The 17,020-nt window shown below is 43.3% G+C and overlaps 1 protein-coding gene across 4 annotated transcripts in view; it reads left to right on the top strand.

Annotated features, from left to right (window-relative positions):
- Positions 1 to 17,020, top strand: part of LOC106745684 (extracellular sulfatase SULF-1 homolog) — an 83,561-nt gene that overhangs the window by 51,319 nt on the left and 15,222 nt on the right. For all 4 annotated transcript variants that reach the window (XM_014621523.1, XM_014621521.1, XM_014621522.1 and 1 more), the window contains exon 4: positions 10,735 to 11,056. In XM_014621523.1, the coding sequence (XP_014477009.1) occupies positions 10,735 to 11,056 (322 nt within the window). The remainder of the gene's footprint in view (positions 1 to 10,734; positions 11,057 to 17,020) is intronic.

The following is a 17,020-nucleotide window of genomic DNA, read 5'->3' as shown; positions in this document are numbered from 1 at the left end:
GTAAGTGGTCGCGACGAATGAGAGAATTTCGCGGATAGTCTCGGAATCAACGTCCGTCTCCCGTTCGTTCGTCGATGCGAAATTACGGGAGCCTCGGGAGCGCCAGTCGTTCCAACTATCTTCTTATTCAGGGTTGCCACGGAAAATGAATTTTGAAATCCCCTGACTTTTTCATGTTCCCTCGACGACAGTAGAGAATTTTCCAATACGTAAGCTTAAATTTTAACGTTTGGAAGCAGAAGAGCTTATATTATTAGAAGCAACACAAATTTCGAAATTTAATAACAATACAATCCTGAATGCACATTCAGGTCAACAAAATATAAATGAATATTGGAAAAAAAGAATGCAATTATGGCGGAAAAAGGCGATTGAGCAAAAACGCTGAATAAAATTGATCAATGAATTATTATTCTCTTTATAGTCGAGGAATGATTGATGAAAACTGTAATTGGTCACTTATTACTGCTTAAGTTTTTCTTTACACAACGTAAACTCTAACACGTAAGGAAACTTTGTAAAATATGCGAGTTTTGTGCACATTTGCTACTATAAATATTAGATATAATTTTAAAAGAAATTATAAGTACTTTTTAGAATAAGAAGGATGTTGTGAGCAAAGTTCAGAATCCCAGGCTCTTTTATATTTTTCTTTGATTTTTACTGGTTTTCCCTGAACAATTTAAATTTCCATGACTTTTCCCAGTTTCCCAGATCTGTGGCAACCCTGTCATTCTGTAACTCGTAACGAAAATATCGTTAACGTATCGTTGCGCAGCTAGTGACACGTTTCGTCTGCGCAAAGATTTGTAACGCGCACGTGTTATGCCCGTGACGCACATGTTAAAAGTTGCAGAATAAGGGCGATAGAGATCGTGTGATTTTCGCGTTTCTCTGGAACGCGCGCTTTTCTTTCGCCTCTCGACCGAACACTTCACACAGCGTGCGAAGGAGCCGCGCGTCCAGGCGACGCGGTATCTCGTGTTATTCGATTTACGTTTCACGGACACGATCTCGCCGAGATTCTCCAGGCGGGGGAACTTTGCATAGACGCGAGCGGAGGTGTGTGGTAGTCCGGCACGAAAGTCGCTCGTGGTAGTCCGGCACGAAGACCGTCTGGTCGGCATTCGCAAGTATTCCCGGCTCGAGGAGGTGGTCACTCTCGTCCTCGCCGCGGCTGTTATTTTTTAGCTGCGAGGGTGCCACCGTCCCCGACATCCATCTTGTCCCTCAAGCAGAAATAAAATAACGGAAATAAAAACTTTCTAGTACCTGAGACGGGCATGATTAGGTACACCTGATAATTATGGCATAATAAGTAGACCGGAGTTTGGCAGAGTCGTTAAGACATAATGTAATAAGACATCTTGATTTGGCCGATCTGAGCTCAGCATACGTATTTATTGTTACCTGTGAAAGCCCGGATCTTATAAACCTGATGAGCGATGATGTCATTATAGAAACCTATTTCCGGCGCAGATAGGTACATGCAGAGAATTTTCCTCGAAGACATAAACATTCATGAACCGAGAAAGTACCATAAAATTTTGGAAAGCAACGCGAATGACACGATTGCAACTTCATGTCGTTGTACGTTTGTTACCATGTAACAAACATAAAGAATATCCCACCTTTCTGTTCTCATAGACACCATACACAGTAGCACTATATGTTACGCAATAATCACTACTGGAGATAAAATTTTTCCCATACCGATACTAGAAATAACGCTTAACTCCAGCTACAGTTTCGGAAATTTATATATCAGTGTGAAATATCTTTTCTGAAATTTCCTTGTGACAAGTCTATATATAATCAACTTGAAAAAATATCAAATTATTCGTTTATTGCTGTCACGTGTAAATTTTGGTTTCAGTATGAGTATATATCACGCAATATAAGTCTGGTAAATCATGCTATTAGTATGCGATATTATTCAACAACAATTTTCTTCGTGTACCTAATCAGATTCTCTCTGAATATAGATCATTTGATCAGGGTCTGATGCAACAGTGCGTTTCACTCCTGATTACGGGCCGACAACTTATCCTGTTTCAAGTACGGAAACCGGATAAGGCTCCTGTGAGACTGTACGATAATAGTTTGCTCGAGCCGCTGCGATCCTCATCGAGAGGGGATTTTTGTCACCGTCGTGAAAGAGTCGCGCACGATAACGTCCAAGTCGTTCGACGATACGGAGCCGACGATGGCTCGAGAACTTCGTTCCAGTTTTCATCAGCGAACAAAAAAGCGTCGATTTATCACGCGTTTTTCCGCTCCCTATCCCGTACGGATATGCATGCATAGGAGTACCGTAAAACGAGGCGATATGTATGGGCGCGCGGAACGACGTCGGTCGCGCAGGTGAGATTATCTAAATTTAAATCGCGCTGCGACGATGCCGCGCGGAGGAGCATTGTTCGTCGTCGTCGTCATGCGCCTCGAGAGGACCGGCCGCCAGTTTTTCGAGTGGGACATGAACGGGAGAGAAGGCCGGCTCGCGTACGTGTACACACGTGTGTACACGTGTCTGTGAAGGAGAGACGGAGGAGAAGAAGAACATGACGAGAGGAGGAAGACCACGGCGAGCCCAGCACCCACACGATTTTCAGAACACACACGAGGCTCGCTCGTAGGCACAAAAGATGCAGGTGCATCTCGCTCAAGCAGGGCTGTAGCTGGAGATTTCGCGACTCCGCCTAATCGATACAAAGAGACGCGCGTGTGTCTTCGAGCGTATCGATCGATTCGCAGTGCTTGAATTCTTCCTGAACGGCTGAAATAAAGCGTGAAATATAATGTAACGCCTGGAGCGTGGCGAAGCGAATTTTTCACGCGAAGGAGATCGTTATGAGCCTTGTGCTCAGGCAGAAGGTCCGATGTGGACGTACGGGGAATATAAAAACGCGGAAACCACTTGTGTACCGTAAAACGAGATCGATCTGCGACACCTTTCATCACGTTTTTCACAATTAAATTTTTCTAATTATAGATTACATTGTGCTAGGCTCTCGAAATATACAATCACTGAAAACATAGAAAGCCACTGTTGTTGGGCCGAATACGTTTTATTAAATTTATATAGGAGGATAAAAAAATATATTTGACAATGCACAGAGAAAAAGATTTCTTTAGATTTAGTATTTCTACTTATTTGACTGAAATTTGTCTCATAGAAACAACATATACGAAATATTTGTTTGAGTAAAAATTTTATTGTCTCATTCAAGAAAACTCTATTATTTAACAGAAAGAACGTTATTAATTGAAATAATATCTCTTAACCAAATAAAGTATTATTTGGTTACAATAAATATGTAAAATGAAACAAAATTTCTTTATAAGAAAATTATCTTTCGCTTCAAACAAATTTCTTATTATAAAGATACATATTCGTTGAAAAGTCTAACAATCATCAAAAGTCTAACACTTATTAATCGAAACATTAGTTTCTTTAGAGCATGCCAATGAAATTTGTTTGGATGCAATGAAATTTATTAAATTTGAAGAAATCTTTTTCTCAGTGTGTAAACACACGCGCCGACTTATTCGTTAGACTTTTCAAACATGAAACGTACGCGGGGAACTCACATCAAACCGATTCTGATTATTAATATTTTAATATTTCAATAATTCCCAAATTCCCACAAATTCTTAGTCAACTAATTAATTAAGTCTTAATTGATTCTCTTGAATATTTTCTAATTATTACAAAGAAATTCTGTTTATATATGATTATAAATATATAAAAGTTACGCTATATTTATATGTGAATTGAATTAGATATAAAACACCTCGCTTTAACTCTGACTGGTGACTTTTCCGTTGTAATAAACGCATTCACGTGCGGCCGACCAGACGCATTTCGCGCAATTCTCCCGCGCGGTAATAACACCTTTGTCCTCATCGAGCTCATTATCCCGATACAATAGATACCGGCCGAGTCGACTGATACATGCCGCCGCGTTAAATATTCGCCGGTGAGAATTTCGCGTTTTACACGACGAAAGGTAGGACGCCATTTGCATATTATAATATTTTCGCTCGTGGCTAAGGAGGGATAGACCTCGGAGCTCTCTCCCTCTCTCTCATTCTCTCTGCGTCTTACTCCGGTTCCAAGCCGGGGAATTCAATCGAGCCGTAAGCGGCTTGTCTCGCAATGTCAATCACAACCGCGATCATCCCAATAATAATAAGGTATCAACTGGAAGCAGAAGCGAGATAAGAGAAAGGTCTTTATGATGCGCGAGCGACGTTTGCATGAATAATGAAACGAATCAGGCCCCATTATTCGAGTCATCGTAATAAGTGCATAATGACGATGGGGGAGAGAGGACGTGCAATAATCGTAAGGAGAGAACGTTTCTATATCTGTTAACGACCGAAGAAAGCCCCACCGATACCTCACGTGACGCCGAGCGTGGTATTGTTTCAAGTAGTTGTAGAAAGAAGCCCGATTACCATAATACGTACTACGCGCGGCAAATCTCTCACTTTTTCTTTCTTCCTCCCCGCTTTCTCTCCTCGCTCTTTCGCAAACGATGGATGATGAACGTTTCTCGGTTTCCGGCGTCTGTGTGTCTCCAGCGCGAGAGCCTTCGAGCTGACGATGAATTCGCGAGAGAGTCAACGTCGCCTGGGTCGAAATTTCCCGTGCTACTTTAAGTCTGATTTAGTTCTACGTCAAGAGATTCGCAGCTTTTCTATTATACTCCTTTGATACTACAAATGGAGAAGTTATTGCCGTTTTCTCCATTGGCAGATTTGTAGAACTAAAATTTAGACTTTGGAGGGTTAAATTCCCTGTGTAACAGTAAAGGAGTACTTATTGTATTTATTTGATGCTACAAGTGGGAACTTATCTTCATTTTCTGCGTTTGAAGACAATGTAGAATTTAAAACTTCGACTCGGGTCGCGACGAAACAGACGGTCGAAGGAAAGTGTAAAGACCCGCGACGGGACGTGTGGCTCCAGTCGGGCGAAACGAGTGCGATCTCTCCCTCGAGAAATAACAGATATTCCGAGACGCATGTTTCTTCATTCGGATTTTACGTGGACCTCGCAAAGTGTTGTTAAAGTCTCCCGCGCGGGTCGCAATCCTTTTCGCCGCCCCCGCCGCAGTTTATTTCCCTTAACTATCGGCGACGTGTGCGTATACGGGGTTTATAACGTCTTACACTTCCCGGGGGTGCGCTCGATCGCGAGGGCGCCGAATAATGACCCGTGCGATTTGCGCGCAACGTAAAATCCCGATTCGTCATGCGAGTCTTTTTAGCGTTTGTTCGTTGAACGGCTCGTTAGGCGGTGGCGGTGCAGAAGCATGCGATGTACCTTTAAACCTCGCCTCACGAACGTTAGTCGCTGGCTCGTAACAAACAGGGGCCGGCGGGGGNGGGGGGGGGGGGGGGAGGGTCGACATGCGAGCGAATAAACGATCGCCGAAGCGCGCGTGTTGCCCGAATCCGAAAAGCGGGTTAATGCTCCCGCCGCACGAAACAACTTCCTAAAATAATCGCGGGCTTCCTCCGTAAACGCCGCGTCGCGCAGCGCTTTCTGGCTACGCCGTGATATTCTAAATTCATTTGCGCCCGGCGATCTCAAGCAGCACCGTTCTCGCGCGATTACCGAGCCGCAGAGGGGGTGCGTTTAACTCTTTAACTGGGACGCGTGCTGCGGATGCTCCCGTCGAAACCATTAATTATCATAACTTCCTTGATTCCATACTGCGTAATAATTAGAATTTTGTGTGTGTGTGTGTGTGCGTGCGTGTGCAGGGCGTTTCAGAAATAGGTCGCCAAACTTTAAGAACATATTCTATTGACTGCTCACTGTAAAGATAAAAAAGTCAGATGAACATAGGTCTGAACAAACGTTTCCTTTCCCAATTATAAATATTTTTTGCTTATAGACTTGGATAAGGACGCTTTATTAAAGAAATTGCTGGTTTGATTTTCTTCCGCATCAATATATAACTCGCGTCGACGTCTCATGGATTGTTGAAGACGTTCAAAATTCCCGGATACTTTGTAATCTGTCACACGAAGCGATAATATGATATTTCGGAGTATTTCTACAATAGCAGGAGTATCAGAAATGAGAGTCTTAATATGTCCTCATAAATAAGAGCCTACGGGCTTAACTTCTTGTTTAATATCTTAACTTCTCGCTTAACGTCTTGTACTAATAGAAGATGAAGGATAATCCGATGAGATGTCGATGTGAGGTATGTTATCTGTCGTAAATAAAAAATGCTTATAATGCAGGAAAGAACCGGTTTCCGGGCGCACGTTCACACAATTTCTTTTCATCAATATAATATGTTCATTTAGCAACCCATTTCTGAAACACTCTATATGGAATCACGAGAATTAAAAGTACGCCCAAGTCAACATTATAGCAATTACCGTAGGTAACTGGGTTTCGTTTTAATTACCGTGATTATCGAGTTGCGAGAGAACGTGAATCGAGTTCCCCCCCGATAAAAACGGCGAGTGCTATCTTTTTTCCGAAATTCTTCACGGACGGAAAGATTCAGGACGAGGCTGCTGTGTTGGTCGGAAACGCGAGTCGTTAATAACGACGAATATCTATTGGTATCCCGAGAAGCTTCCTGGACTCGCGGAAATTCCACGAGAATTAATGAGCGGGAAACGTAATACGAGGATTTATTTCTATATCTCTCTCTTTCTCGCGCGCGGCCGTAATTGTTCGCGCAGTTGGACCTCGGTATTTAAAGTACACAGGGCTGGATTTTGGAACGGCACCCTTCCCCGCTTTTCGTGTGAGCTCGCTCACAGCGTCCGTCGGTGTCTTCTCGACCCGACCACGACGAATCCTGCGGCGAATTCGAATCCGTCTGTCTGACCCATATTCTTCCTACAGCGGCGGAACGTATCCGCCACGTCGAACGAACGCTTCCTCCCGTCGCCTCGTTCGCATTCTGCTTCGTTTTGTTTGTCCCGACGAAAACTCGATCGGCGGCGACTGGCGCCAGAATATCGCGGCGCGCCCTTCTGCCGGAGTCGCCGCCGTCGTTCGGCTTCGCGACGTACGATTCCGCCTGTTCGCTTTTTTCTCTTCTCTCCTTCTTCTTTTTCCTTTTTTTTTTCAGCGGATCGGACCGTTGTCCCGCGGCGGATCGCCGCTCAGCCATAGTGAATTTTAATTTGCGTATCGCCGTTCTTTTACGCCATCGCGCGTCGTGTTTCCACCATGAGCGAAGCAACAGGTGTGATGCGTAATCGACTGCAATTCTGATAAATCGCCCTATATTTCACGCGGATAATTCTCCTCGGCGAGCGAGGTCGTCGAGCTCGAGCGATCGATACCACCGATATCGGCGGGATAAACCACGCGAGTTCCAAGACGCCACGTGAGATTCGCGCATTTGTCACAGAGACGTTCCGTCAAAGCAGCCATACGTGTTATAACTTCCTTCGGGAAATTTCATATGCGAATTGGAAGTTTGAAATTTGAGATTACAAATCTCAGGCCCGTATTAAGAGTCGTTACTTGTCTCACGTGCGATATTCAGATCTGAATTTAGAGTTAGATCTGAATCTTTTCCAATGAAGTAATATGATATTATAGGTAAATATTATAGTGTAACATAGCATGATCAGGTCATTTTTTAGCTGAAATAGTGCTGCATTGGGATCTCGTTCCTTTTCATTTCAACGCTAGATTATATTTGTTTCACTCTAAAAACAAAAGATGCAGCTTAGTTTAATTTCAAGGAATAGACCTGTTATTTGCAGTAGCGGCCAACCTAAAACTGAATACTTCAAACTCGTCTCACGTGTGATGATACTCAAATTTTAATTTAGAATTAAATCTAAGTTTTACAGTTGACATGTGATATACGTGATATTATATTTGCAATCACGACCAGAGAAAAACTCATGTCTAACTCTAAATTCAAGTTTCTAGTAACTCACCGAGGACAGGTTTCAAATGACAACTATTAACACGAGCCTCGAACTTCAAGTTTTATTGAGACGTCATCGGTGAATGCGAAATGAGAGTGAGAAAGAGAGAAGGAGGGGAGGGGGAGAGAATAACGAGACATGGCCGCGCACACGGTGGTCCCGGCAAAAAGTCGTGGTGCCGAAGTCGCCGGGTCGTGCAACTTTTATAAATAAGCAGCGATATACGTGCCTGCTGGTGCAGAGGGATACCCCGGCGAGAAGGATACGCGAAGGAGCGCGCAACGGCGAGCTACGAACGAGAGGAACGGTCCCGCCGGTGGTGCCTTTGAATTAATTATTTGATGCCGCCCCGTGTATGAATAATTCAGATTTCGGACGGGATGAATCTTGACCGAGGTTCTCTTGGCGCGCGGGAAGGCGGAAACCGGGAAATGGAATTGCCTTTTGATATATCACCGGCGCCGGTGTGTACACGCCCGACCGAGGTGTGGCGTACACTTTGTGGATTTTTCGTTCCGGCCCTCGAGACGAGAAGTGAACTCACTTGGCGCGCGCGGGCGAGCGCAAAGGAGCGCCACCTTGATTTTCTGCCGCGCGTATTTCCCACGCGGAAAAATGACGCTGCGGCGACCGTCGTGAATCACGACGCGGCACGCTTCACGATAAACGACGCGATTATCGCTGCCCCATCGGCGAATGTATCAGCGTGTGTTTTCCCGTCGCAAGGGAAACTAGGGGGCAAAACAGTGTGTGTGTGTTTTTCCCATCGAGGGGAAAACCAGGGAGCAATGAAATTTGCGACTGTGCGTCACGCGTGTTTCTCGACATTCTGGAAATGAATGTTGCGATATTTTCAACGTTGCACAGAGAAAAATAATTTTGCTGTTGTTGGCACAACCAAATTGTTCGTAATTAGAATAGAAACTAGTTTTCATGCCAGGATAAGAAATATTCTGCCGAGTGAATTTGTCCTTAGGACACGTTAACTTGCTGTTCGAGCAACACACAGTGTTTTCCTTAATTTGCCGATTTGTTCTCACAGCAAGATAATCTAGCGAATGGCGATTAGTAATTAACAAATTGTTAGTTGAACTCTTGAAAAGTTGTTCTGCTGTCCACATAGTAACTGATAGATTTTGCTGCGACAGCGTGAAATTTGCTGTGCCAGCAAATTATTTTTCTCCGTGCGGACGATCATTTCTCGATATCGAGAAATATTTTCTCCCTCGCGAATAGCGTTCAAGCGGGACTCCACATGCGAGACAAAACGTCGTCCGAATTCGATGACGTCCCGCAGGAAAATCGAGATGCACGGTGATCATAGCTATGATTAATATCACCATGTTAGTGTGCGCGCGGACGGCACTACCACAAAATAAGTTAATTCGAAGCGTAACGTGTGATTCACGTAGTACGACCAGGCCGCGCATGGTTTCTCCTCCCCGTATTCCTCGCGTGTATTTGGTTCTACCACTCGACTAATTCCACCTTCCGCCTTTGTGGCGCAGTGCTCGCGCACTGTATCGCGAAGCCGAAGTGTCGGACGGAGCGGTCGATTTATTATGTGAGTCAGTTCCAGCGACGAGCGGAGCGTGTCCGAGGCACATTAATTATTATCGCCGTACTCTCTTCGACGGGGAAGAGGGGAAGGGGGGGGTGCCACGAGCGAGACCCTTTTTTTCCTCATTAATCTAACATCTAACGAATGTGTCACGCTTCGCGGCGATTGCTCGTTTAACCTGTGGAGTTCACGTGCGTTAAATTACAAAGCGCACGGCGATATCGAGGGAAATGTCAGTGCGAACCACTTCTTCGCGAATTCCCCCGGCCGTAGATGCTATCGATCAGAGCAATAGAGGGTTTTACATATCAGCTTGAAAACTGGCGGGCTGGAAAACGCCGTAATTTAGCTCGTTACCGACGAAACGTAATAATTTACGAGCCGGTGTTGCGTTTCAATCGTTAAGCACGAAGTTTAGCGAACTGTACGAGCGTGCCAACAGCTATCGCCTGCGCGATACAGGCACCGATTGTACAATTATCGCACAAACGCTGGGAATGTATCGAAATTAAACAACAATTCATCGAGGGGTGAGGGAGATGGTTTAGTGAGAGAAAGGGGAGAAGCATTTATTATAATTCTAGGGTAAACCCTCTAAAGACTTCGAGTGTACATGAGCACGATAAGCATATTCATATTTTTTATTAACGGAATATAGTCCCTTTGGTACGTAATAAAGGAAATAAAGAAAAATAAATGAAAAAGAGAATTCAATTAACCATTAATAAAATCAGGTTCCAATTCAACTTTTTGTTATGGCAAATCCAAACTTAGATATTAAAGTAATCAATCGCAAATGAATATCGATTAGCAAGTATGGTGATCCGACTTACAGATCTGAATCTCCTACATAAAGTTTTTAAACGAAGGAAAGATCGCATTTTCTCAGATTTCTGGCAGGTACATTAAGACCAAATAACATGAGCATAGAAGAACGCGAAATCATCCCATTCATCAATCTATATAAGATATCGATGAATTTATATCGACGAAGGAAAATAAAGTGGTTATAAATCATTTACAATAGCAGGTTTAAAAAAAAAGAAAAGTAGGAAGAAAAGCAGGAGGAAAAGCGGAAAGAAAAGCAGAAAGAAAAGTAGAAGGAAAAATAGAGAAAGAGAGGGAGGGAGAAAAAGAAAGGGAGAGCGGCGAGATTGAATTTAATTATGCATCTGCGTGGCCGATCGTGCACGGTCCTCGGGCGCGCGCTCGATTTAATTCCCGCGATTTTGCACGTTTTGCAGGATACTTCGGCAAGTATTTAAACAAGTACAACGGCTCGTACATACCGCCGGGATGGCGGGAGTGGGGCGGCCTCATAATGAATTCGCGCTACTACAACTACAGCGTCAACATGAACGGCAAGAAGATAAAGCACGGCTTCGAGTACAGCCGGGACTATTATCCGGACCTGATAGCCAACGACAGCGTGGCTTTCCTCAGACAGAGCAAACACAATTTCGCCCGGAAGCCGGTAATGCTCGTCGCGAGCTTCCCGGCGCCGCACGGCCCGGAGGACTCGGCGCCGCAGTTCTCGCATCTCTTCTTCAACGTCACCACTCATCAGTGAGTACTTACTTATCTACTTATCTATCCACCTACCAGCCTATTTTCGCGACGACGATGACGCGAGAAAAATCCATCGTCGAGCAATTCTTAATTAAATTAACAACGAGCTGACGGAAAAAGGAATTAGCTGCCACAGCTAAAAACTAGTTCTGGTAGCTAAATTTCAGTTGTATCATGTGGATAGCTAGTTTTTAACCGTGGATCCTTTTTTTCCCTGCTAGCGATGCGGCGAAGTTGTAAAATAAGCCGAAATGTACCGCGAGAAAGCAATAAGCGCAGCCTTCTCCGTCAGCCGCGTTAAACTCGCGATTGTCGCGTCAAACCACCTGCTCCTTATCGCTCGGCCGGCTTCCCCTCGTTGAGCGTTCGCCGACATTCGGTGGGAGAATTCAAAGGAGCGTTCACACGCGATTACCGCCGCTGTCGTTATTCCGGATCGATCGCTATTGATATCGTGCCGATGCTGCCATGACAACCGCGGCGACTTCATCGAGCCGACGACCAGCGGTGTATGTACAGCTGACGCGGGACTATTATTTTTCGTTGTTGCGACCGCTTTTCCGCTCTCCCGATAACGCACACGGACGCGGAGAACGCGGCGCGCCGCGCGTGACATCCCGTCGCGCTCCGAGCACAATAAGGATTGTCCCCGCGAAAAAACGAGAACGCGAGCGCGCGACCCTCCGCTTGACGGGCCGGACCCTTCTCCGCACACCCTTCAATCTTGCTCTCGACAATGCGACGAACGTCGTGTCGCCTCGTTGAACGCCGAATACTGAATTCGCGTTTATCTCCATCCGCTCGAAATCCGCGTTACCGCCGGCGAAACGCACGGACGAGCGACGTAACGGAGAGCAGGAGCGGAAGGCGCGCTGTCGGACGCGGGGCTTGCGTCGAGGTGCACTTGGAAAAGTTCGCACGCGCAGCAGAACTGGCTCTCCGAATCGACGCGGACAGACAACCGTCGGCGAATGATAGAGTGCCCTAGACATTACGAGAGAAAGAAAAAGCACCATATGAAAAGCGCTCCCCGTTATTGTGTAGTCGAGACATTGTCGGGTGTTATCACGCGCGCCTGCGCCTACACGCGGTGGGGTGAAGAGGCCGCGACTAAGTTCGAGGTGAGAGCGCGACGACGGGTTCACCTGCACGGTAAAAAATTTGGTGTTAAATTTTTGTATTAAGGCTCCCAACTACTCACTACGTCAGAAACGAGGAAACGCATGCCAAAATTTTTTGTGCTCTCAAGTAACAAGATATATCCGAAAAATGACACTTGCGATCGATTCAGCATACTTGTAAAATTGGACGAACACTTTTCTTTCGCTCGAACAGTCAATAAATAGCTGTAAAATTAACTTGACACAAAATCTACCTCTTTAATCTCTTTACTCTCCTTTTTCATAACTTTGTTAATATTCATTTTACGACTATTTTGGGATTGTTTGAATAAAAGAAAAGTAATCATCTAATTTTATAAATGTGTTGAATCGACCATAAATGTCATTTTATGAATAAATTTTTTTATTTAAAAGTATAACGCAAAAAAGCGCTGGCATGTATTTTCTCGCTTCTGACGTCATTAAACAAGGACAGTTACAGTGAATAATCAGGAATCTTAATTTAACACAAGGTGAATATGTTGAAAAACCACACAAATATTATATAAAAAATAAACAGAAAATTAATATCCATAATATGTTAATCGACACTGAAATATAAAATGTGTTATTTTAACATTTACACATGTTGAATATCGAGTTAATATTGAGATAACATAAAACATAAACACAATATGTTAAATTAACACACGAGTATGTTAAAAATTTAATGCAACATTTTTTAAACAAGGATCGATTTTAACACAAGTACAAAATACCTTTTACTGTGTGGGCGCGTTCGTTCCTAGTCCGGGCGTGTAATTTTATTTGTTTTCCTCGTCGAGATGCGACAGAGCGGGTCGATCGGACGACAATAGGACAAATGGCCGTTAAATAATCGGCTGTATAAAAGACATTATCGGTTAATTCGGATTTTCCGCTGAATAAAGACGAATTCATCTACCATGTTTCCCACTCGCGCACGATGAAAAAATAAAGGGGCTACTCAAGCTTCGAGGAAATATCTCGAAAAGGCTTTTCGAGCGAAGTTTCTGAACGGCTCCCAAAAGGAAGTCTCTCGAGGACGATTTCGACGAAAATTTCATGCCGAGAATTTGAAGATTTTCCCGGATTTTCTCGAGTGGACGACACAGGACGGACATCGTAAATGAGACTCACGAAACGGAAAAGTCGCGTCGTGGAAAGGTGACGCTGATAAAGAGAGAGCAGGTCGTGCACGCGAGCGCGCTTTCGCGAGGTATTCGTTAACACCTCGGCGTTGTAAATTGTATTTAATTACCGCGCGACATCAGGACGGTGCACGCAGGGCATTTACGCGATGGGACCGAGCGCGGACAGGCGGGCAACCAAGCGTTTTAATACCGAGGTTTTCATTCTGCGCTCGTACATCACAGCCATAGAACCGTGCGCGCGCGCGCGTCCTCGTGCCACTCAAAAGCTAATCGACAGAAATTAATGTGTCGAGCGGCATGCACGGTAACGTGCTTTCAGGTCGCTTTTATTGACGCGCCTTTAAGCAGTCACTATCCGGCCGGTAATCTAATTCCCGGCCGGATCAAAAGATGTTAAGTGCATCGCGAGACAACTATTATAAATTAATAATGCGCGTTTTCGCCGTAACGATAGTTTGACGGTAATGATGTCGCGAACAGGAGACGCGTTTATATTTGCTCGGTCGCGAGCATTCGCGATTTTGAGCGCCGACAGTACGAGCCCACTCTCTCTCTCTCTCTCCCCTTTTTCTTTTCCAAATATAATTTCGACGATGCTCAATTTCAGCCGAACGATTCTCGCCGCTACTGACAACTATAATTAATCACGATCGCAGACGAATCTATTTATTATCGCGCATCATTGAAAGTTAACGAACCGACGATGACAGAGCGACCTTTTTCGCGTTGGTCGATTACGATTCTCGATATATGAAGCCGGGACATCGTGATGCAAGTGCCCTACTAGAAATTTATTTCGTGGTCCAGTTCGAGTTGACTTTAACTGACGGGCGCATCTAAAGTTATATTATTGGATCCTAAAAAATCATGTAATGCTACGTGATAATCAGGACCTTAGTCAGCATTCATTATAATGTGCTCATCGGATTATATTGTTGAAACTCTACTATGTTTTACTTCAGATAACGAAAAAGATTATGATTAGAGTACATTTATAATGAGTCGAGTTATAAAGAGTGCTAAACTAGTGAAAAGTATTTACAAAATATTTAAAAAAAACAAATATCATTAGAGTTGGACGATTTTCGATTTTAATAATGCAAAAACAACAAATATTTTTATTTAAAACATTCTAAAAATGAAATTTATTAATCTCAAACTTATTATATACGAAGTTTGCTACAGAAGGTCTATATTAGAAACTGATAATCACAATCGGTAAAACGAGATCCTGAAAAAGGACCTGTTCAATAAAATTTTATGAAATGATATATAAGGATAATATACTAAGGTTCTAATATGTACCTAATTATAACCTCACAAAGGTCTTCCTTATTTAATTTTTATCAGTATATGATTAGATTTGCCATAGTAAAGATTATCTTACGTTCACCTAGTAGAAGTTTGTATAATATCAGGTATATTTGATGACAATTTCTAGTTGAATGTGTCCGATTCTATCTGTTCTACCGAACATTCTATGAATAAAAGAACACGCGACAATTTCGCGACGGTCTACCCGATGGAAACGGAAAGGCAACCGCCCTACGTGCAATAAAGGTACGAGTCGCTCGCGCAGGTCTGCAAATTTTACGAAAGAACAGCCTACGTGCGGCAAGTGCCGCGACGAGCGTTGCTGGCGGGATCAACGGGATAGAATAACGCTGGCGTTTGGCCCTTTTTGCACACGCGAAGCTGGATACGGCGAATATAAAGTTTTATCGCCCGGCATTGTCGCAGCTAGCTCAACTCGCCGGCCACCGTTTATGAGCCTCGGCTTCCTCCGGACGGTACATGGTATAAACTCACTCGTTCGTCGCATTCGGTTACCGCGCGGAGTCGTTCGTGCGCGGCGCCGACGCTTCCTATTTGAATTTCATGCACGCGCAACGCGGCTGGTCGTCGCGAGTATAATTGAAAAGTGGGCAACCTGTATGAACGCGCGAAAAACACGACCGAAATTACCCGAGAGCCTTGTAATACGCTTGGAAAATAAAATTACTCGCACTCGGACGGCACGCCATAATTTGCAGAAGTTCATTTCGACCGACGAGAGTTTCGCCGATGATTATTCGTAGTGTGCCTCGTGCGCGAATTACGGATTCCTATCGCGACGTCTCGTGGTCCGAAAAACGGCCGAAATGACGAAGAACGATCGACTCGAGTCGAAATTTCGATTCTACATTGGTCCCGCAAATTACGTTCAATTTAAAGGACCAATGGGGAATATTAAAATATAATACTGCGCTATACTACATAGGAGTAAAAAACATTTTATATTTGTGTTAAAATCGGTTCTTGTTGAAATTGCGTGTAAAATTTCGAACAAAATTTTAAATCTTTAACATATCCCTGTATTAATTTAATATATTGTATTTATATTATTAATTTAACATTTTGTGTTGTGTCGATATTTAACACGTATAAGTGTTAAAATAACACATTTTATACTTCAGTCTCGATTCTGCCAATTTTTTACATAATATTTGTGTTATTTTTCAACATATTTATCTTATATTAAATTAACACACAAATTTGAGCGGATCGTTTGGGAAATGTATTAAATTTAACACATTGTTTACTCTGTAGTTGTTCTACCTTGATACTACAAATGTCTACCTACTGCCGTTTCTTTTTTCATGTCGAGTCCCGAAGAGACTTATTTCAGAACTATTCATATTCGGATTACCTCTCCATCTCTGTTTAAACTTTATTCTTACTTTCAACGAGCGATGTATTAATTATGTAACATACTCAGATTTACACAGACACAGTACACGAGATAAATATTAAGTAATCGATGGATAAGTAAAAAAGTAAACTTTCTTCATTCGTAACTCTTTTATTATCTTTTTTATGTTAGTGTTGGAAATTCCGATGGAATTTGAAAACCCTAAAAAATTGAAAAGGAAAAAGTCATAACAGGCACAAACAGCAGTTACGCGTTTAATAATGTACTAATCTAAATTTATATTCGATACAATGAACTAAAGAAAAATAGAAAAAAAGCATTGTTAAATCCAAGATAAAAATTGCGGCGTAAGAAGTATTATCAAACGCACAAATCAGTATTTGCGATACTGACAAGAGATTCTAAAGCCGGTATTTGTAGTTGCGAATCATTCACGATCTCTAATTGAAAGCATAATTAATTAAAGGCTCGTATTCATGGACTGTTGAAATTAATATTACTTGCGTGAAATAAACACAAGTGCACGTTGACAAATAATCAGCTATTCACGAAGCTATAACTACTGTATGCCGGATGATGATGTACTATGAATGCCGGATAAAGTTCGATTCGGGCTCGTCAAACTAAAATCGTTCATTAAAATCGGAATAGAGAATAATTTAACGCATCTGAAAATCTGATGTGTCACCACCTTCGTCCTGCAGTTCTATACACTAATTTCCAGATCTAGCGGATCCTAATCCCGGTTGCTCCGTCATGACACTCGCGTAGGTACGATTCGATTCAGAGGGACGTATATTGAAGAACGCGATACTGACGACTAAATATTTCACGACTGGAATGATAACTGTGATAGAGTGATTGAATAATAACTAATTCACCGATACGCCCGCGTCGCGTATGTACGCGGTATGCACGTCGTTCGTCGTCCCGAGACGTCATGACTCAGTCGCAGAAAATGTGTTGTACGAGAATA

Source organism: Dinoponera quadriceps, unplaced genomic scaffold (genome assembly GCF_001313825.1).
Source record: "Dinoponera quadriceps isolate SergipeBrazil2010 unplaced genomic scaffold, ASM131382v1 scaffold1441, whole genome shotgun sequence".
Classification (NCBI taxonomy): domain Eukaryota; kingdom Metazoa; phylum Arthropoda; class Insecta; order Hymenoptera; family Formicidae; genus Dinoponera; species Dinoponera quadriceps.
The sequence above is the reverse complement of the archived record's forward strand: the minus strand, read 5'-3'. Positions and strand labels throughout refer to the sequence as shown.